The 22,542-nt window shown below is 41.0% G+C and overlaps 1 protein-coding gene across 1 annotated transcript; it reads left to right on the forward strand.

Moving 5' to 3' along the window:
* Nucleotides 1-2,360: 2,360 nt before the first annotated feature.
* SLC16A14 (solute carrier family 16 member 14) lies at nucleotides 2,361-22,245 on the forward strand. The gene is made up of 4 exons (XM_024740608.1): nucleotides 2,361-2,634; nucleotides 8,177-8,320; nucleotides 14,706-15,683; nucleotides 22,094-22,245. The coding sequence occupies exons 1-4, from the start codon at nucleotides 2,376-2,378 to the stop codon at nucleotides 22,243-22,245; spliced, it is 1,533 nt and encodes a 510-aa protein (XP_024596376.1). The 5' UTR covers nucleotides 2,361-2,375.
* The last annotated feature ends 297 nt before the right edge of the window (nucleotides 22,246-22,542 follow it).

Raw genomic sequence — 22,542 nt, forward strand, 5'->3', positions numbered from 1 at the left:
CTTAATCCTAAGGATAACTCGACCGGGTGGGGAAGTTACATGGTACGATAGCATTTTCCTATTCCCAGCATCCTCGGTAATGGAGAGGTGAAGGGAAGAACGCAGCAGAGAGCAGCAACATGGGCAGGAAGTGTGGTGGCTGAGCACTGGATATCTGTTTAAGAGACAGAATAATTTAAAAGATGAAAATAATGGGTATGAGAGAAATGAAAAGTCAAGATGAGCCCCAGGACAGATCCATTGCTCTTCCACTGGCATCCTTGGTTCCTTAGCACCTGTTTCTGCCCACCAAACTCTTAATCTGGGGATTAGCGAACTTTTCCTATAAAGGGTCAGAGAGTAAGTATATGAAGTTCTGCAGGTCACATAGCCTTTGAAAAGGTAAAAAAATAATTCTTAGCTCAGGGGCGTACAGAAAGAGTCTGTGCAGATGGCACCGTGTGCTTCCCTAAAAGAGGCTGAGAGCTGGGCACTTGGGCCACAATTTGCTTCTCTGTCGTTTTGTCCACGTCACAACACTGCAGAGAAAAGCCCCATGGTTGGAGGTGTTCCGAGTGTATTTGGGACCGTTTTTTACACCAATTTCCTCCACTGCAACAAAATGATTTTCAGTAATAATCACATGTCATGGTCAGTAATAATCATTATTTTCTGATTTGCTCCTCTGTTTTAAAATTACTTGAAACAAAGAATAGATTTCCATTTTAAAGTCATTATTCAAATTCATGTATCGACTACAAATTTCACTTTCCAAACCAAAGTTTTTCACCTTGCAGCTTTGGCACTCTGTTTTGCTCTTTTAAATTTTAAACAAAACTAAAGTCTGCAGGTGGGCACATAGAGTGACAAAAGTCAAGTAGCTGGCGTCCTGGTCTTCGTCTCCACCATCACTGTGCTGTCACAGTCCATCTTGAATGTCCTGCTAAAGGCAGTGATGTGTGACACCGCAGGCACTGCAGACCCAAACTGAGCCAAGGTGTGGACCAGCAGTTCTGAACTCTTAGGAACTTACTCTCAAAACAGATCTGTGCATTCAGATGGCCAAAAGGCACATGAAAAGATGTTCAACATCGCTGATAATTAGAGAAATGCGAATCAGAACTACAGTGAAGTATCTCACCTCACACTGATCAGAATGGCCATCATCAAAAATCCCACTACTTACCATCTTTTCTCCATCTACCCCCTGCTTCCTCAAGTCTCAGAGGATGGGTCAGTCTTCCTGATCAAGACCAACCCTGTCCCACCACCTCTGGGATTAGTCATTCTCTCTCTCCTTATCCTCAGTTTTTATGCATACACTCCATTCTCATCCTAAAAAATAAAACAAAACCAGAGACTTCCCCTGGTCTGGCATCGTGTCACCTCTAGCTCCATCCAACCCCCTCCTCTTGTTTGAACAACTTGAGAGATAGATCTACGCAAAGCACAGGTCCCATCTTATCTCTTCCTTGTGCAAATGCGGCCACCAACTATTCATTATGTACAGGATAAACTCCAAAATCCTTATCTGGCACATAAGGCTCTTCAAGATCTAGCCCCTGGCTCCCTGGTAACCTGTATGCCATTGTGGTATCCAAATTTCTGTAATCTGATTTCCAATTTTCTAAGCAATTTTCTAGCTTCCCAGGTAAATGCTGGGAATGGGGGTGGATGGAGGGGGTGAAAGTATGTCTTGTATATCAGACATAAATATCACCATTTTTAGAAGACTCTATCTCCCATTGTAAGATAATAAATTGGCCTTCGCCTTTACCAATCTCTCCTGAGTTGGGTTCGTATGAGTCAGTCCCCCTGAGGCTAACCCACTCTAGCTGCATTGAACAAATTGAACACTTGGACCCACAAAACTGAGAACCATAGCCTCTGCCAGGCGCCCACTCAACCCCCACCCCGCAAGGCCAAGCTACCCTGTCTAAGGCCAGGCATCTTCCTTCTCTAACGTCTTTGTTGTCACCTGTCAGTTTCCATCTCAATAAGGGACACAAGGCATGGGCTTTGGAGTCAGGAATAGCTGGGTTCAATTCCTGGCTTCCTGTCTAGCTATTATATATACTACCTCCTGGCCATGAGAACTTGGGAAAGGCACTTCACTTCCCTGAGTCTATTTCCATTTCTTTAAAATAGCCATAATAATACTTACATATAGGATGACTGTAAAGATGAAACAGGTTCCATAAAAGCATTTGGTCCTATGAAAAAGTGAGGAGTGTTCCCAAATCTGCATAAGGACAAGATTAATCTAAAGGTCTAATATGATGGTGGGGCCACTTTGGTTCTGATGGGTAGGTAGAGCTTTCCAGAAAGGTGGAGATTTTTTTGTTTTGATGTTCAATGAAATTATCTGTCATATGTATTTCAGAACATCTTGGAAAATGTATACAAGTCATGAAGACATTGGGTATGATTTTGAAGATGACCCCAAAGATAAGAAGACGCTTAAACCCCACCCAGACATTGATGGCGGATGGGCTTGGATGATGGTCCTTTCCTCTTTCTTTGTGCACATCCTCATCATGGGCTCCCAGATGGCCCTGGGAGTCCTCAATGTGGAGTGGCTTGAAGAATTCCATCAGAGCCGTGGCCTGACGGCATGGGTCAGCTCCCTCAGCATGGGCGTCACCTTGATTGTGGGTATGTTCACATGTGGCCTGTTGTAAAACTGAATAATTATAAAATGACAGTTCCTCACTGTAAGTAATGTTTTGTATTGTTGAAACGTTAGATATTACATTTTAGTGGACGTTGCTCTTGTTTTTATTGTGGTCAAATGCACATAACATAAAGTTTACCATTTTAACCCGGTGTACAGTTCAATGCCATTGAGCACATTCATCGCCACCATCCATCTCCAGAACTTTTCCCATCTTCCCAGAATAAAACTGCACACATTAAGCAATGACTCCGCATTGCCACCTCTCCTCCCAGCCCCCTATCCCTGGCCACTACCATTCTATTCTCTGTCTCTATGAATTTGACTGTGCTAAATACCTCATATAAGTGGGATCACACAAGATTTGTCCTTTTGTGTGATATTCCTATTCGAGTATGGTAAACATTTGGAGTATTTTAAAAATTGAACATTAGAATTTTTACCCCTAACTCTGTTTTCTTAACCGTTATAATTCATTACCTATCATTACAAATCTGTTTAACACATGAATATTTTTAAAAGATAAAAATTTTTAAGAAAACACAGTAAAAGTAAATAATCTTATTTCAGAGCTCTAATGTTTTAAATTTGAAGTATTGATCCTATGTTATTGAAAAATCTATTAAACTGTTTTTAGAAAAGTTACTGATATAGCTAACAGGAGGGAATAATAACATATTCTTGTATTTTGTAGTTTAACCACGTAGCAATCTATGAAAGCAATTCTTATCTAATTGGAGTTACTAAACAAGGAAATTATTATAAATATGATACGTTGCTATGGCTAATGTGTTTCAGTTTGAGAACTAAACAGCTTTTACTGCCAACTGCTATTTAATAAGCACCTATTATATACCAGGTGTTTTCCCTTACATCATCTCATTTAACTTTAATTCTCTCAACAGTCGTACGAGGTAATTACCACTATACCGTAAAGCTGTTCAATTCCTTTACTTGAAAGTAAAAGCCATATTTTTACATATAATTTTTTTTTTAATTTAAAGGGTTCGTGATATATTTTATCCTGGAAACATAATACGCCTCAAATCTCTTCCTAGTATTGTGGGAGTATGCGGATGACAGGCAGTTGTGTGTTTGACAAGAGCCTGTGCCTTGTCAGTGATTTCCACATTGGTAATTAATTGCTTGAATTCACTTCAGAGATTTGTTGATCTTGGCTGGTATTCAGCCAATGTTATTTTGGATAATCCCAGCGACATTAATAACAGTGGCAGTGCTAATGATAGAAAACAAGGACAGAATGTTATTTCTCAAGATGTGTACAGGGGGTATGTGTTTATCACAAGGAATTATTACTGATCTAGTTTTTAAATTAAATAAGGGCATCATTATGTGTGTGAGAGAGAATTGTTGATAAATCACTTTTGCCTATAATTGTAATGAACTGACTCCTCAACCCTGCCTTGGCCTTGTTCAAACCAGGACTGTTTATCATATGAGAAGTGCAGGTAGGTTAACCTCAGTGCAGGGAATTTGCTAGTTTTGTGTTGGATATAATTCTACCTTCTCAATAAGTCAGTAAAGGAAAACTGTGCTTCTAAAATATAGGTTGACCAAAAAGTTCGTTTGGGTTTGGCCGTAAAAACCCTAATGAACTTTTTGGCCAGCCCAAATACTAAAAACCCAGTTTTCTTACCTTTTTAAAAATAAATGTTTAGAGGGTAGAACAAGATACTCACAGATTCAATCTAGAAAGTGTGCTCATACAGCAAAAAAGAAGATTCAGCCAAAGACCAGGGTATTTGTCCCAGTATTTTCCAAACCGTCTAAGAAGGTTGTCTTCGGTATTACTTTGTGTTTCACAAGTTCTACAGGAATAAGCAATGGAAATCAGTCCTGAAATTATTGGATGTGGTTCTGAAGATGATCCCCCAAATAAGAACACCTAACTCATAGTGGTGATGAAATGTGATTGTCATCTTTAATTAGGAGGTAACTGTGGATTTTGAATTCTGTTTGAGAGTCCTTGATTTCCAGACAGTGGAAGTTTAGATTGTAGACTAACCTTTCTTCAGGAAAGGTGTCTGCCAGATAAACATCTTTTGTCTTGCAGCTCAGAAATTACAGCACAGCAAGGCTCATAGTTATGTAAATGAAACGTCTTTTATTCTGTTTATCATGACCCTAAATTGCTATTCATTATCTAAGCTGCTGGTACAGGTGGCGGCAGATATGTTGTTTGCTTGGAAAAGCAAAAAGGAGCTCTCCTTTATTTAGCACTTACTACATGCCAAGTGCGTGTAATGTACATGACCTCCTTTGATCCTACAGCAGCCCTGGAGGCCAGACCATCATCTTGATCTCACAGAGGAGAACATGCAACGCTCAGAATCATTAAGTAACTTACTGAAGTTAACTTGTAGCCAGTAAGTGTGGGACAGGCTTCAAACCTGGTCCTCTGGACTCTGAAATGGTGTCCGCTGTACCGCACTGCCTGCCATGACGTTAAATGAGGACTGAAAATATGTTTGAAGTGAATAAATATAAATTGTTTTCATTTTCTAATCATTGTAAGGACATTGAGTTACCTCTTTCAAATTTAAAACTTCCATGAATTATGTTACAGAGTTAAAAGCACTCTGCTGGGCAGTGCCTTGCACATGGGGAATTCAATTCATTTTTGTTTCATTCTTTGCTAGCATGGGTTTTGCCAGTTCCTGCAGAAGGTCCCAATTGTTAAAAAAATGTAATCACCTTGGCAGTATCTACAGCAGCCTTTGTGATAGCTCTTGGAATAATTCTTGGTAGAAGCCATGTTGTTAAGGGTAGCTATAGGCTGCAAAAGGTCATTTACTTGCTAAGTAGATTTAGAACAGTGGTTGTCTATCTTGGCTACACGTTAGATCCACCTGGGAGCTTTTAAAAACCATGCCTCTCGGGCTGCACCTGGAGCATTAAATCAGAATCTCTCGGGATGGGACCCTAGCATCAGGGTTTTTCTTTAATGATTTTTTTAAAGCTCCTAAGTGACTCCGACAATCAGCCAAGGCAGAGAGCCATTGATTTATTGCAGGGAAGGGTTACACCAAGAGACCGGGTATTCAATGAACTAGCTACTTTCATCCATGATTGTATGCCAAGGCTCACCTCAGATTGTTTCTCTCCTCACCTGAGCTTTTTTCCAACCTATGAGATGCTGGGATGGGCAAGAAATCATGACTTCCTCAGCGTGTTCCTGCAGCAATGCGAGACTTTATTATGTGGGAAATGGGCCAAGATTCAGATTCCTTCCGAAGAGGAGAAAGTCTGACAAGGTGTATAATCTCATTCCAAAACAATGAATTCCTCTAAAAAAGTGGGAATCTTAGCCAAAGGACTGCATCTCAATCTTATTTACCCCTCTCCTTAGACTGGGTGTGGAGTTCTTTTCATTTTGTTGAATGGCAGTTCCATCATGGAGATGGCAACTGACCATCAGTAAACAATGCTTAGAAAATGAAACTAAGGATCCGAAACTTTGGGTCTGACTTCCTTTTTTTTGATAAATCTATATTATGTAACCATGGAGGACTCACAGCATTTCTGGGGCTGACTTTGCCCATCTGCACATCATAAATGACTGTAGCTGCAGCACACATGGTGCCAGAATCAATAAACTAAAAGCCAGACACCGTTATCATCTTAATGTTCTTTTCAGTAAAGCAAGCAATACTTTCTTTTTGATATATAGAATTCCTCCAGATACGAATATCTGTACTTATTTGGGAATTTTCTCCCTTTGTTCCCCCAAATGCTTCTTAATGCAGTGTTTCATAATCATAGCATCACAGAAAAACTTGCTTCTGGGTCCTTTCTGTAATGTGGGAAATATCATTCCACTGAACTGTCATGCATTGACCCTTCATATCTTAAAAGACCTATTAACAGCAAACCAATGAATCATGCATTTTTCTCTTTTTTTAACCCACTCATCTGAGATCTGAAGTGGTGAAGTGACCGTGGGTTTAGGAAAATAAAAATATTTATAGAGAAATAAAAGGCACTCTTCAACTTACGGTTTCTGAATTTCAGTTCCCCCAGTAATTTCCTCAGATGTTTATATCCATGTGCTTAGCTTATATATTGTTTATATCATGTGCTTATTTTATAATATACATAATACAGTATATTTGTATAAGATGTTTACTGGATTAGGTCTATTCTAAGAGGTTTATCTACTGAATTATTTTCTGTAATACAGCAGGGTTAATTAAATTAGTAAGTCTTTATCTTCTCAGTTTTCAGGATTGGATCCTCTCAAAATCACTAGACAAAAAAAAAAAATTTATTAGCAGACTGTACCCAACTATGTACATGAATATTGTTAGAATTGTAAAGGAGAGTTTTATTTCAGTTTGGACTACAAGAGGAAGCTCCTTAGACTTCAACAAGTTTTTAACCTGAAATAGTCCCACCTGAACATAGGGTTTGATAACTATATAAAGTAATAATGATCAAAAACTAAGATGATGTTTAAAATGCAATGCTGAGTACAGCCTTGAACTGTATTACGAAAATACGGATTGCTATTTGGATAAGGAATCACTGACCCGAAGGCCAGCATTAAGCTTCAATGACATCAGAAGCTGCCACAAAATCAGGAAGGAAACAAAGAGGTTGACAAAAACTAGAGCGTCATATAAAGTAAGCAATGAGAAAGTGTATCATACACTGCATTGCTGTGAGTATTGGCAAATATTGTACAACCAGGGGTAGACCTGAATCTCCACACAGTGTCATAAATGCATAGCCTGATGGGTCCAGTCAGGGACTGAGAGTCAGCAGAGGCTAAAGTATGTATGAAGCAATGGAGTTCTTTCCGGCTTCGTTTGCATCTGGATATCCTCATGAAAACAGGCTATAGGTTCCTTTCTTGAAGCATGGAGGTCCTGAGAGCCCCCCTTTGTGTACTCCCTTTAGATCTACAGTAAAAAACTCAAATGTATACAGGGGCCAAACAAGTAATGTAAATGAGGGCAGGGTGTCAAATACGAGGCTGCAGGGAAGGGTGGAGACTGCAGCAAACTAGAGAGGGTGTGACACAGCAAAACAGGGTCAGCTGCTGCACAGGTCCAGCTGCTCTGCACTGTGTGGGAAGGTATTCTGTGTGGCCACTGGATTTTTGTGAATAATCTTAATTTTTAAATGTTGGCAACTGATTCAAAACGTTTTTAAACTTTGTTCTGGATAAACAAAATGCATCCACAGGCTGGACGGGGCACCTAGACCACTAATTTAGGACCTCTGCTGTAGACAAGAGAATGAACTCAACTGGTCTGTTTATTTCAGGTCTGTCTTCCTTGAAAATCTAGAACCTTGTGCTCTCCAGTGAAGTTACTGAAACCTATCTTTGCACGCCAAGAGCTTTCTGCACATAAAGCAGGGGTGTGGTTTTGGTTTGTTTTACTTGAGAGCTCTAGTAATATTGTAGTCTTTGTCTTCATATGAGGACTCCCTAAGAAAGTAGGAAAATAAAATGCCATTAGTCATTTTAGTCATTCTTTTTTCAATGTTCTGTGACAGGACCTTTCATTGGCTTGTTCATTAACACCTGCGGGTGCCGCCAGACCGCCATCATCGGAGGGCTGCTGAACTCGCTGGGCTGGGTGTTGAGTGCCTACGCTGCAAACGTGCATTATCTCTTCATTACCTTCGGAGTGGCAGCCGGTAAGCGTAGTGATTTTCTTAAACTTGCCTTTATTTATTTATTTATATTTTTGGCCACACCACGCGGGATCTTAGTTCCCCGACCAAGGATCGAACCTATACTATGCCCGCTGCAGCGGAAGCGTGGACCCCTAACCACTGGACCACCAGGGAATTCCCTTAAACTTGACTTTATATGTTTCTATTGGGCATTTTGGCAATGAATTTCACTGTAAGGAAAAGAGACCCATTAAATATTTTGTCCCTTTGTCTCCTCCACCCCAACCCAACCATATCCTATCCTCCAGGAAATACTTTTTAATATAAGATATTAAATATGCCTTAAGCATGAGGAAACGACCTAACAGCTGTACTTGGCCTTCCTAATAGATTTTAATTAAATTTTCTATACCTGGTTCTAAGTGCTAGTCCCTTCTCTTGTAACAAAACGGACATAGTAATAACATTCTCTCATTTAATAACTGCAGAATCCAGCGTGAATCAGAGAAAAATCATTTTCTCCTTCACCCCTGTCCAAATTAATGGAATAGCAGCAAAACCCACATAGATGTAGAGACTCTAAGAATCAAATCCAGAGCGAAGTGTCAGTCCCCAGGAGATGTATAAAAATTGGCTGCCAGGCAGCCCAGTTTGCATATCTGTTCTGCAAAATGTATTCCCGGCCATAATTTCCTTTATCAACAGGTAGCAGAATGCACACAGGTAAGTAGTTTCTTACTCATACAATTGTATTTCAGTGAACCAGAGCCAGCCTGACTTTTTTGAGTACAGAGCTATAATCCTAATAAGTGGCACACTGATGGCAGTGTTTGCATAAGAGTTCAAAGTTAGAGTTTGGAATTCTTGCTTTTTTTCTTCCACTTGCTATCTGTGTGACTTTGGGAAAGTTACTTAACTTACTTATGCCTCAGTCTCCTTATCTGCAAAATGGGATAATTGAGTGCTTGGTTTACAGGGTTGTTGAAATGATTACATGAGATCATCTGTATGAAGCACTTAGCACAATGCTTGGCGCATAATAAAGTCTTGAGCAAATGTTAGCTAATATATAATTGTTATTGTATATAACATGTTTATTATATTATAAGCTTAAGTATATGCTTTTATGGTAGCAGGAGACAGTGAACATAAAAACTCACTGTCCCTATAAGTTGACAAGTTGGTTCTCTGTAATGTACATCTATCCACATATACACCTAAAGCACTTCTGTATCCTGTGAAGCTGAGTTTGGAAACCATTGATCTGAAGGACTTGATAACAGCCCTTAAAGAACAACTCAGGATGTTTTCCCTGAAGCATTTTAGAAACTTTGCCCCATAACAGTCCAATGAATAGAGCTGGCACGGGGATTTTTATATTATAGGTGAGGAAATAAACTCCTTCCCCTGGGACTAAGGAGCCACACTGGGGTCTCTGGGCAGACACGTGGGAGCCCCTAGGAACTTGATCCGTGGTGTTTGGTTACATGGATTATGACTTGGTCCCCATAACTGGGACTTGAAATTTATTCCCATCATCTAGAGATGTCTATGGTTAGACTCTTTGTTTAAGTGGAATTTTATTTCTTGCAGTTAGTTGCTTATTGGTTCTCAAATAATATGATCTCCGTATTCATTCATTTGTTTATTCATTCACTTATTTAATCAACAAATATTTAGGGATACAAGGAATTCGGAAAAAAAAATCAGGAGGCCAGTGAAAGGAAAGTGTTTCTTGAGACACTTTATTGCTCCCTCTTTTTAATACAGGAAACACCCAAAGAAAGTCTCTGAAAATAAGTGTATTCACGTCCTCCACAAATGTATATATATAATTATGTTTAAGTGGAAAATCCAGCTAAATCAGTTAGCTTATATACCGTTGGGCTGTTGTTAGTGAGGCATGGTGAAGCTGATTGACCCCTATTTAGTATAAAAGAAAGTTAGAAGCAAAGATCTGCAAAAAGCAAGTGATTGAAACAACAAAAAAATAAATTAAAGAGATTTTTAAATAAAAAACAAAAATTTTTAAAAAGCAACTGATTGATATATATATGTATATCACTGTACAATAATGTATGTGTGAAAGAGACTTTGTTGACATCTTTCTTCATTACAAAAAGCATCTGAGGCAGATTTGTTTGTATTTGGTTTTTAACATCTAGGCAATTAAAATTGCATGGATGTCCTCCTATTAAGCAGAAAACTAACATCTGTTTGAGCGATCTTACTCAGCCAGGAGAATCTGGACAGATTTCTTCAGCTTTGCCATTTAAGAGATCCATTCTCTTAAACTTGGCTTCTGGCGACAGCTTTTCCCCGCTATGCATGCTTTTTACTCAGAACCCCAGGATCTTCTCTCTCCCTCTGGGCCTTCTTCTGCCTGGCTTATCTGGGTACAAGCCCGGCCTCTAAACCTGAGTGTGGTGAAGAATTGTTCCAGGGCCCTGCTTGACCACTGGGCTTGAGCCTCGATATCCCCAAGGCCTGTTCTATATGCTCATAGAATAATTGTGCTGACTACGAATCACAAAGTCACATTAGGAAGGGGAGATGCTGTTAAGGACATGGAGAGGGTAGTAGATGCTTGTAGCATTAGGAACGGATTTTTTTCTCACACATGGGAGTGTTTATTATTAAAACGAAGTTATAATTGGTCCTACTCTTATGCTTTGCCCCTCAATTCGGTTCCTATTAGTTATTTCATTCTGCTGCTGTTTAGAGATCCATAACCACATTAAATTTAGGTTGCTGGTGATTGTCAATGACAAATCAGATTTTAAAAAGTAAACTTTTGTGCCATCAGCAAAATGCAGAATGGACAAATGATCTAGTTTCCTCAACAAGTAAATTGCAAGAGAAAAAAAAAGAGAAATTAAGACTTAAAATATGTATCAGCAAATAGCAATGTGTGGGCCTTACTTGGATCCTGATTTAAACACATTTTTAAAAAATATGGTCATTTATGAGAGAATTGGAAATTTGAACACCTTTGGATATTTTATGATATCAAAGAATTATTCATTTTTTTCAGATAAGATACTGATATGATTATACAGTTTAAAGAATTCTTCTATTTAGAGATTTATACTAAAATATTTGCACATGAAATGATATATTTGGGATTTGTTTCAAAATAATATGGAGGAAGGAGTGTGTGTGTGTGTGTGTGTGTGTGTGTGTGTGTGTGTGTGTGTGTGTGTTGGGGTAGAGGCGGGATTGAGGCAAGAATTGCCAGGAGTTGATAACGGTTGAAGCTGGGTGATGGGTATGTGGGAGTTCATTAAACCACTTGGTTTTTAAAAGCTTACTCTGAATCTGATTCAAACTGTTTCATTAACCAATAGCCTGTTATAAGTGGTAAGAGGGTAACATTAATTGACAGTGTGCTATCACATAGGTGTATTGCACTTACGTATACATCAGGAACACAACACCAATGAGCTGCATGTTTAACTGACTTGGTCAAGGTCACACGGTTACTTATGGGGAGTGGAGCCAGGATTTAAACCCAAGGCCAGCTAGGTTCTTTCTGCTACACATCTCCCCAGCACAATCATAAGGACAATAATACTGTGCTACAATATTTAATATCAAAGAATTTCTTGGTTCTTTAACAAATAATTATTTTTTCAAAATAACCACTGATACACTAATTTTTCAGCTGAGTATTTTGTACCTTAACCCTGGAAGTATCAATTTAACCGGTATGAGAAAGGTGGCTATTATTTCAAAATATGATCACTTTACTTTCCCAGAGAACTTTCTTTTATTCATTCCATTCCTTTGTTATGTGCCAGACACAGTCCTAGGTGCTTGGAAGAGATGTATCGGAAAACACAACAGAAGAAGATCCCTGCCGCCCTCATGGAGCTTATAGTGGTAGTTGTAGGGGAGAAGGGGTCAGATCATAAACAACACACACAATACAAAGTAAATTATACTCTCAAGTACTTACTATAGGAAAAAAGAAAAGTAGGGTAAGAGAGATTGGGAATGGAAGTGGAGGGCAAGAGAGGCTTGCATTTTAAAGTAGGATGGTCATGGGCTTCCCTGGTGGCGCAGTGGTTGAGAGTCTGCCTGCCGATGCAGGGGACACGGGTTCGTGCCCCGGTCCGGGAAGATCCCACATGCCGCGGAGCGGCTGGGCCCGTGAGCCATGGCCGCTGAGCCTGCGCGTCCGGAGCCTGTGCTCCGCGACGGGAGAGGCCACAACAGTGAGAGGCCCGCGTACCGAAAAAAAAAAAAAAAAAAAGTAGGATGGTCAGCTGTATACCTGAAACTAACACAACATTGTAAATCAATTATACCCCCCAAAGTTTTTTTTTTAATAAAAATAGAAAATAATAAAGTAGGATGGTCATGTGAGCATTACTGAGACGATGAACTGCAAGCAGGGGATGGGGCCCAAGCCCTAGGGCTCTCCGAGGGCAGGAACATTCTAGCAAAGGGAACAACCAGATTTTATAAAGAGATAAGCTCCTCACAATTCATATTAGCCAAAGAAATCTTCAGAATTCAATTAATTTTCTCAAACAGCATGCAGATAACTGGAAGTCAACCAACTGGTCAGGATGTAGGACCAGTTTATGGACTATTGAATGTTTTTCTATGTCCCTTTTAAATATTAGGAAATTAGAGATTTCTGCCTTTTGCGGACTTCAAACTCATAGAAGTTAATTCAGAGTTTGGTTCAAAATTAAGGGTAGCCGTTTTGTTCATCCTCCTCTACCCTGTCACGCAAATGATTGCTATGTTGCTTCCCTCGCTGAGGCTTGGCAGGTGGCTTGGGGACCTGCCCCTGCTTTCGCTGGGAATTACTTAGAAGCTGGCTTAATTGTTCTTAAAACAAGGGTATCCATCTGAGGAGCAGTTGGTTACTGGCCCCTGACAGTTGCTGTAGATTATCACTGCTCTAAGGTAAATAAAGGAGGCAGGTTGCTTCTTGGAGCTTATTTTAGAAACTGAAGCAAAATCCTTCTGCAGCAATGTGCTGGCAGCCGGGCAGATGAGCAGTTCAGGATGAGAGGCAGTGCAGGCAGTGGAAAGGGACCAGACTTCTGCAGCTGGGTCTGAATTCCAACCCGGATTCTCCAGTTACCTGCTGCAGGGTCTGGTGAAAATTTCTGAATCTCCGTGAGGTTCAATGCCCCCTTTTATAACATGGGTATAATCACAGGTAGCTTTTGGATTATTGTGAAACGTAAATCAGATAAAGCCTGAAAAGCAACTGGCACATCCTCACCACTCAGTTAGTGGTAATTGTCATTATGTTTGCATGTATGACCGCTCTGCTCTCCTTCCAGATTCAAGTAATTCTGAAACTATTAAATGATGCGAAACTAGGGCAGCTTCTCGGCTTTGGGGAGTGCTCTTGGTCCAAGTCTCTTTTCTCCTATCAAGCTGCTATCCTAATGTCAGGAGGTTGTGAGCATTAGAACCGTGTGTGGCCCCATGGCCACCTGAAGCGGGGCTTATGGTTTCCCTCTGTGTGTACCTAGAAGTTAAGAACACAACCCTCAACCTCTTGGCTAGCATTTTATTTTATTTCACATTTATTTTATTTTTAAATTTAAATAAGCTTCATTTATAGAGCAGTTTTAGGTTCAGCAAAATTGGGCAGAAAGCACAAAGCACTCCCAGTACACCCTGCCCCCAAGAGACACAATCTTCCCCACCAGCATTTTAATTTTGTGCCCGTAAATCACAAACCGTTCCTATTTTCTAAGAAAGATACAATTAAAAACCAGAGACGCAAATGCGTGTTAGGTGATTTTGACATCTAGTAGCTACGTATCCTTATAGGTACATTTTAACTCCATTTATTCTTCTAATTCATTTGGGAACACATTGGCCCATTCCTGAGGCTTCTGTAAATTGCCTGGAGTCACTCTGCATCCCCTTGTACATGAGTACTTTCCTGTGTATTAAGGGCAATTAGCAGCAGAGCCCTCAGAATCCATTCATTCTTTCAACAAATCACTAAGCACACACTGCATGCTCTGAGCAGTGCCCGGCATACCAGGGGTGATAATACAGACACAGTCCTGCCCTGGTGGAGCTTATATTCTGATGTGAGAATGCAGACTTATTTTATTTATTTAATTCTTATGTATATATTTGTTATTTATTTATTTAATATAATAGTTTTATTATTATTATTATTGGAGTGACCTATGCTGAAAAGCCTGTTGGGGGAAATGATGGACTAGAAGTGGGCTTCTTTGGGTGAATATTGGTACTTGCCCCTCGAGCTCCATTTTTACAATCATGATTATTTCTTTGTTTGAAAGAAAAGTTATAGAAACTAACATAATAAAATGCAGATGATCTTTAAAGGCTGCAGATTCGGGCTATGGCCATTTACGCTGTGCCGTGTGCCTTTTCTTCCCTCTCGGGTGCGCAGGCTTTGGCAGCGGGATGGCCTACTTGCCGGCCGTGGTCATGGTGGGCAGGTACTTCCAGAAGAGGCGCGCGCTCGCCCAGGGCCTCAGCACCACCGGGACCGGGTTTGGCACATTCCTCATGACGGTTTTGCTCAAGTACCTGTGCGCAGAGTACGGATGGCGGAATGCCATGTTCATCCAAGGCGCGGTGTCCCTGAACCTGTGTGTTTGCGGGGCGCTCATGAGGCCCCTCTCTCCTGGGACGGATGGAGACGACCCAGAAGGGAAAGAGCCACACGTCCTCCCGGCTCACTCCACCGAATCTGTTCGGTCCAGTGGACAGCTGGGCGGAGCGGAAGAGAAGGGGGGCGGCCCCGGCACCGAGGACTCCCTCGGGGACATGCCAGCCCAGGCGTGCCACGAGAAGGCTGCACACAGAAAGGACATGTGCGCCTTTCGGGTTCTGAAGACCGTGAGCCGGCTGACCATGAGGGTCAGGAAGGGCTTCCGGGATTGGTACTTGGGCTATTTTGGGACAGCCTCGCTCTTTACCAATCGGATGTTTGTTGCCTTTATTTTCTGGGCTCTGTTTGCGTACAGCAGCTTTGTCATCCCTTTCATTCACCTCCCAGAAATAGTCAATTTGTATAATTTATCAGAGCAAAACGATGTTTTCCCTCTGACTTCGATCATAGCAATAGTTCATATCTTCGGAAAAGTGATCCTCGGCGTTGTGGCCGACTTACCTTGCATCAGCGTTTGGAATGTCTTCCTGATGACCAACTTCACCCTAGTCCTCAGCATTTTTATTCTGCCCTTGATGCACACGTACGCTGGCCTGGCAGTCATCTGTGCACTGATAGGGTTTTCCAGCGGTTATTTCTCCCTGATGCCGGTGGTGACTGAAGACTTGGTGGGGATTGAGCACTTAGCCAACGCGTACGGCATCATCATCTGTGCTAACGGCATCTCTGCGTTGCTGGGACCACCTTTTGCAGGTAAACCATTCAAGGCTTTAAGAGCTTAGAGTGCATGTAGAAAGTCGTGTTCTCATTTGTGTTAAAAGTCCAGGATGAATAAGAAGGAAGTTTCCATTTGTGTACATGGTCCTTTTTTTTTCCCATTCCTGCCCCCAATTTCTGTTATAAATTTTAGCAAGTTAGAGGTCATTCTTTCATATAGAATGTAGATGAACTTTTGATCCCTAACCTGTGAGATCAATGACCAGGCTGGTAAAGTGCACGGTGGAATAGTGCAGAGCCCCTGCCCCGTCCGAAAGAGACAGCCTCTACCCTGCTCCAGCGGATTTCCATCACCAAGAAATACAGAAAATCATTGCTAGCTCTTCTATGGTTAGCCCCCTCCCCCCGCTGTCCAAGAGAAGCTAGGACTCTGCACTTAGGTAACATCTCCAATTGTTCAAAACACTGTGTGTAGGTCCAACAGAGCACTTCCGTGGATCTAGCCCTGTAGTAGTTTCCTACTGGTGCTGTAATAAATTGCTACAAACCTAGTAGCCTAAAACAATACAAATGTATTATCTTACACTTCTAGAGGTCAGAAGGCTTAAGTGGATCACAATGGGCCACAATCAAGGTGTTGGTGGAACTGCATTCCTTCTGGAGGCTCTCGGGGGGAATCCATTTCCTCGTCTTGTGCAGTTTCTGGAGGCTTCCTGCTTTTGGGCTCCCGGCCCCTTCCTGCATCCTCTAAGCCAATATCATAGCATCTTCTCATCTCTCTAATTCTGACTCTCCTGCCTTCTCCTTTCACTTTTAAGATGCTGGTGACATTGAGTCCACCGGATAATCCAGGATAACCCCCATCTCAAGGTCCTTAACTTAATCACAACTGCAAAGTCCCTTTTGCCACATAAGGGAACATTTACAGTTCCCAGGGATTAGGAAGTGGGCATCTGGGGAGAGTTGGGACATTCTGCCTACCTCTGGCCCAGAGGCCACCAGTTGGCAACATCTAGGGTGAGATCTCTCACATGTATTCACCTCAGTTCAATGGAGATTTTCCTTCTTGCATCGGGTATACCGGAAGCCGTAGGCACCACCAAGGAGTCCTGTGTCTGGGCCAGGTACCTCTCTGAGCCTGTCATTCTGGGCAGGTTTTAAGCTTTGTGGTAGGTAGACCCAGTCCCCAAGAGGCCAGGTACTGGGCAAAGGTGACAAAGTCTACCCACTGTCCAGGGATTGGAGGCAGGAGCCCACAAAGTATGGCAGGGGCTGGGGCCAAATGTGAAAACAAAGGTGCTCTGTGGAGGTGGCTCGTAGGGCAGCCAGGCCAGGCAGGACTGGTGACAGTTGTCAGAGCTGCCAGAAGTTCTGTGCAGGGTTTTAAGCTAACCTGGTAGAATCTCACCTGTTCAGGTGCCCCCATCCTCTGCCTATCTGGCTGCTCCAGGCCCTTTATCCTCATATCCTCTGCAGAAATACTTCTTCCCAGTGGATGGGGGAACCTCATGGGTGCAGGACAAAGCCCTCCCCACCCCTTGCTTCCCAGTCTGTCTACAGAGCCTACAGTCACCTGTCCTAGAACTGCGCTGGCAGAGGGCTTATGCCAACACAACCATTTTTAAGTCCCCCTCAGGACTGAAGCTCAAGAAATCATAGATTTTTACCTATTCAGCTGACAACACTGGCAGCTGGCTGACAAAAGGTTTAAGGCCCAAGAATTGCTTTAGGAACCCCAGAGGCTACATATGGGGCCCCTCCTGGATCAAGCTGCTCCTATACAGAGATGCAGGCCAGCATTTCTAGGTGCCAGTGAATATCTACAGCAGTGCTGCAGACCATTATATTGGCAGTGGAAGAGTCAGTACTGCTCAGTGATCTCGTAGTATAGAATTCTCTATCAGTTAGGGATGCACTTGGTTATAAGAGAACACCCTGACAATGGTAGCTTAAACAGAGATTTGTGTCACATAACCAGAAATCTAGAATTCAGAGACTAGATGATATTGGGGCAGTGTCTCAAGATCCTCTTGGCCTTTTCCTCATGCTAGTGGCCTCATGGTCACACAATGCCTGCAGTAGCTCCAGCCACTACATCCTCATTTATAACAAGAAAAAGGAAGGAACAAAAGACTCAGTCCCAGAAGACTTCCACTTATATCTGATTGGCCAGAACTGTGTCACGCAGCTAGTCCAAACTTCAAGGGGAACTGAGAATCGGAGAATTTTACTTTCCAGCCTCTGTACTAGAGGAAGGAAGGAAAGGAGAAAAGAACTGGGATTGGGGGGTTGGATCAGTCAACCAATGGTAACTTCCAAAGGAGTTAAATATCCATTAAGGGGATGGGGACATTATCAGTGGCTCATCCACCCTCTTGTTGGAAGTCCTTCAGATACATTGTATGTGGAAACAGAATCTGCCATTGATGTTTCTTTGCAGGATCCAAGGGGTACTTTCTGCTTCTAATGGTCAGTCTGCGATTATTTGATACTGATCCATCAGATTGCAATAGCAGTATCACACCACAGCCGTGAGGTGCAGCAGAAGTAATTCATGATCAGTGTTAATTAAAGCACCAAGGTTTGCCAGCATGGTTTCCTTATCCCATCCCTATGGTCATTTCCTTTTCACACACTTGGATTCTAGTGCACTTTCTTGAGCGGAAGAGAAAGGAATTATAACTAGAAGAAGACATGGAGTTATACCCAACCCTCAGTCACCAGGTCTGATCTCTGCTTGCTTCAACGTTCCTCCCTAGAAGTGGAGTCTGTAGCTGAATTTGATACACCATAGATGGTAGAAACCATTGTATTACAAACCTGACATGAACATGTGTCAAAGGCTGCCATGGGGACTCTAAAATCAATGTTCTGATGTACATCTCCAGGCCAGCAACCTAAAGGGACCTCTCCTTCTTTTCGTTTGTTTCTTCTCCTTCCACTGAATTCACGCACTGAGGAACGCTGAACAACGTGATTGGCTAACTGTACTGTGTTTAATTCATTGACTTGCCAGGCCAAGGAGCCAATATTGCAAGAGATGCAAGGCCAGCCTTTACGCGTGATAGTGCCGAAGTGCCTGGCAATACGAGTGACTAAATAACCGCATTAAATTCTTGCTAGAAATTCCAGGTTGACTAGAAATTCTTACTTACCTTGATGTGCTAGAAGGAAAATTACTGTTCACGTTAGCTTTTTCGTTTTTAATGGGTTTAGAAATGAATGTGTTTTCCATTTTTCAAAGCGGTTCCTACTGGCACTAAAAAGTCTGGTACAATTTAGTAGCATGTTGGACAATCACACGTTTCCATTTAGGAGAAGAATGTTCAATCAAAGATACTGAACAGACATTTCAACCATGTCACTCAGCAACCTGAACTTCATGATGTAATTCATTTATAATGTTACTGGGCATTCAGTTCATCACTTTTAAAGATATAATAGTAGTACTTTTCTAGATGTTTCCAGGGTAAAGTATAGCAAAGCTCAGCCACCAGATTTGACTGACCAAGAACCTACATGTATCTCCAATATTTGCACAAAGTATAACACCCTAACAATAATTTGTAATTTTTTTCATCAAGAGCTGGGAACCCTTATTTAATAAGTAAGAAAAATAGCTGTCACTCCTCATTTGACAGACTCAAATGAAAAAGAAATGCAGTTTAATAGGGAACCAGATTTTACTTTGAAGCTGTTGATTTCAGTGGATGGTTGGGTCAGGACTGCCAAGGATCCAAGCTCCAAACCAAGGGACTGATGAGTTCAGGCCTACAGGGAGAGATGGTGAAGGATGAATGAGGCGGGCATCTTGTCTGAAACATCTTGTTTCTAAAGAGCTCGTCCCCATGTGTTGGGCCAAAGCACATGGTAAAGTACTGTCTCCTGACCTGCTTTGCATCTGACTTGGGACTGGGTTGAGTTCAGACTAGTGGAGATGGCAGGATCTGGAATCGTTTCAGATAAAGGTAGATTGGAAAAACCTATGGGATTAATCTAACATAAAATTTAGGACTACTCCAATTTGTACCAAACTTGTTTGGTAAAGTTGAGTGCACTTTTTGAGAAATTGACTTGTGAGTTACTTTAAAAGAATAGGGTGTGTGAAGATGCTTTTACAAAAGTTTATACTTTTAGGGGAAAGATGCAAGATCTTAAAATATAATTAATTCAACATAAGGCTGTAACAATATGTAACACACTTAGCACACATTTTCTGTAGTCTGTGGAGACAAGAGGGAGGATGGAGCAGTAGGAAGGAGATGGTAGGGTGTTCTAAGGGTGATGGTTTATTACTGTCCCCCCAGAAGGGGGAATAGTACATGTACAGACAAGGTGTCAAGACAAATATGTTTGAAACTCCAGAATATTCAGAATGGCTTGTGCTTGTGGTTAAGCTCTGGGCAGCAAGAGAGGTGGACAGGGGCCATATCACAGAGCCCTGGAGCTTGTACTCAAACACTTGTAACCGAAAAGTACATAAATAGTCTGAACTAAGTACAAATTAATTCTCCAATGAGGATTTTGTCCTGAGTCCGTGTTAGGCAGTGATGCGAAATCAACTTGTTTCAGCTGTTGGTTATTTAGAGGCATCATTTCCTACTCTCAATCACTTGATCGTATGAAAAGGGAGGATTTAACGGTTAAACTGACAAGATCAGCTTTCATATGGGATGAGTGGGGTATGAGAACCTCATTTATATGTATTGATTTTTTTAGAAATTGTAGCTGAAGATAGAGCTGTCATGTACTCTGCTTATAGAGACACACCACTCAGCGTTATCTGCAAGTGAATTATTCACTTCATCATAATTCACAGTGGTCCACAGCTGACAAATGGTGGCACCGAGCAAAAGTTGGGTGTGTTTTTGTTCATATGTCACTGTGTCTTTCTGATTCGATGCTGAAGCTGAATCACTGTTTCTGGATTATATGTTTAATCTTATCTGTCCTTCTAGTCTCAAACTGGAAATTAAGAAAAGATGATAGAACATTTACTAAGCCACATCTAAGGACTCTGGTATTCTCTTCTTTTATATGTCAAATAACAAACTCAAAAACTTGGTTTACTTTTAAAGTATATCCAGGTTCATAGCTCTTGAGGGTTTTTGTAAAAGTATACATTTTCGATGCTGTCGTTTGTTTTTCTTTATGACAGCCTTGACTCATCCAGGTGCGTTAAGCACTAGACACAATAAACAAGAGATACAGATAAGCCACAGGAAGTCAGAGATAGTAGTTTACACATTTAGCAGTTGCTTTTGTGTAGCTGTTTGTTGGTCGAGAAGGTTATAAGTTGTGTTTATGCGTTCATTTGCCAATTAGAAACTTTTTAAAAGATAATTTTCTTAAAGTGACCATGGAATGCTGTGTTTGATCATTAAATCATTTATATTTTTCTTATGTCTTTGCTAATTAATGCACTTGTTGAAATGGAAAAAGTGAATGCTTATATTTACATTTTTACCATAAATAAAATTCTGTATATAGCTTAATCCTCTCAGTTTGCATAGCTGGCTATGTGGGCACCAAGACACGTGACTGATCCTTAGGATTAATAACTGAAGTGAATGAAACATCATAGTTTCTGAGACTCCTTTTTCACATTTTAACATCTCTGAAATCAGAATAGCTTGTACAAAGTTCTAAGAAAATATCAAGTCATATTTTAATTGATGATACATTTCTTTTCTATTGATACATAAGACAACGATGCATCACGTAATTCATGGTGCCTTAGAATCCATGAAATATGGTAGTATCTTACAGGCCCTAGTAAGATCATTATATGAAAGTATTAGACTATAATAGTAAAGTATTTTTTTTAAAGGACCGATAATTTAGTTAGCATTTAAAGCTATGTCTTTGGCAATTTAAACTTTCACAAATTTAAATATATATATTAAAGGTTTATAGCTGTAAATGTGAATTTTATAAAACCTGGAAATCTTGATACTTTCTAGAACAGATATTTACCCTTATACTTCAGAATGAATGAAAGTTCAAATGTCTTCTGCCCAGCCTCTTTGTATATACACGAGAATATTCTTCAGAAGAGTTTTCAGGTTTTAGAAAAGATTTGTGTTTATATGTGTGTAAAAAGAAAATCATTAGATTCACTTTTTGCTGCTGGCTTTGTGCCGGCCTGAGAGTTACCCCAAGGGCTGTGGGCCAGAAGATTCTCCCTACAGGTCAGCCAGCTACTGTTTCAGTGCCTTTAAAAGTACCCCAGTGACTTCAAAGATAAATGCAGCCGTCCCCACGCACCAAGAACTCTGGTTCCAACAGCCCAGACTTAAAAATGGCTAAATGAATGGTTGGGGCATTAAATGACATGTAATAAATCCTTAGAGAATTATTTATAGTAGCAATAAATGCTTGCTTTGAGTTCTTGACTTTATTTTCTCAACTTCATTACACTGAATATATTCTTTTTTGTTTTGTAGGGTGGATCTACGACATCACACAAAAATATGATTTTTCCTTTTATATATGTGGTTTACTCTACATGGTAGGAATACTCTTTTTACTCATTCAACCGTGCATTCAAATTATAGGACAGTCCAGAAAAAAATACATAGATGGTGCAAATGTGTAGTGTCCTGTTATGTTCCATGTAAGATTTCTTTGCCATACTCATGCCTACCTCACATGGTTGCTGTGAGGAGCCTGTGACATATCATGGGAAAGTATGTTGTCCCATAACTGGCACAGTCGTTTGTAAATGCCATTGTCATGGCTTCGTTTGAAAGCAGCACTGCCTTCCTGTGCAGGGAGAGGCATTAAGGACTACATGCATCTTAGAGATGACCGTGTCCTGCAAAGACAGCCTATTAAATCATTGGTAGAAACGCCCTCCTAAAAAGTATCTCATCATCCACTAAGACTAGGGTTT

This window comes from Neophocaena asiaeorientalis, unplaced genomic scaffold (genome assembly GCF_003031525.2).
Source record: "Neophocaena asiaeorientalis asiaeorientalis breed wild unplaced genomic scaffold, Neophocaena_asiaeorientalis_V1.1 scaffold388, whole genome shotgun sequence".
NCBI classification, from domain to species: Eukaryota; Metazoa; Chordata; class Mammalia; order Artiodactyla; family Phocoenidae; genus Neophocaena; species Neophocaena asiaeorientalis.

Bases quoted from the DNA above. Each gene is read 5' to 3' on its own strand.
- SLC16A14 (XM_024740608.1), top strand. From the start codon at position 2,376: ATGTATACAAGTCATGAAGACATTGGGTATGATTTTGAAGATGACCCC. The intron at 8,321-14,705 runs GTAAGCGTAGTG...TCGGGTGCGCAG, and splicing joins TACCTTCGGAGTGGCAGCCG to GCTTTGGCAGCGGGATGGCC. The intron at 15,684-22,093 runs GTAAACCATTCA...TTTGTTTTGTAG, and splicing joins GCTGGGACCACCTTTTGCAG to GGTGGATCTACGACATCACA.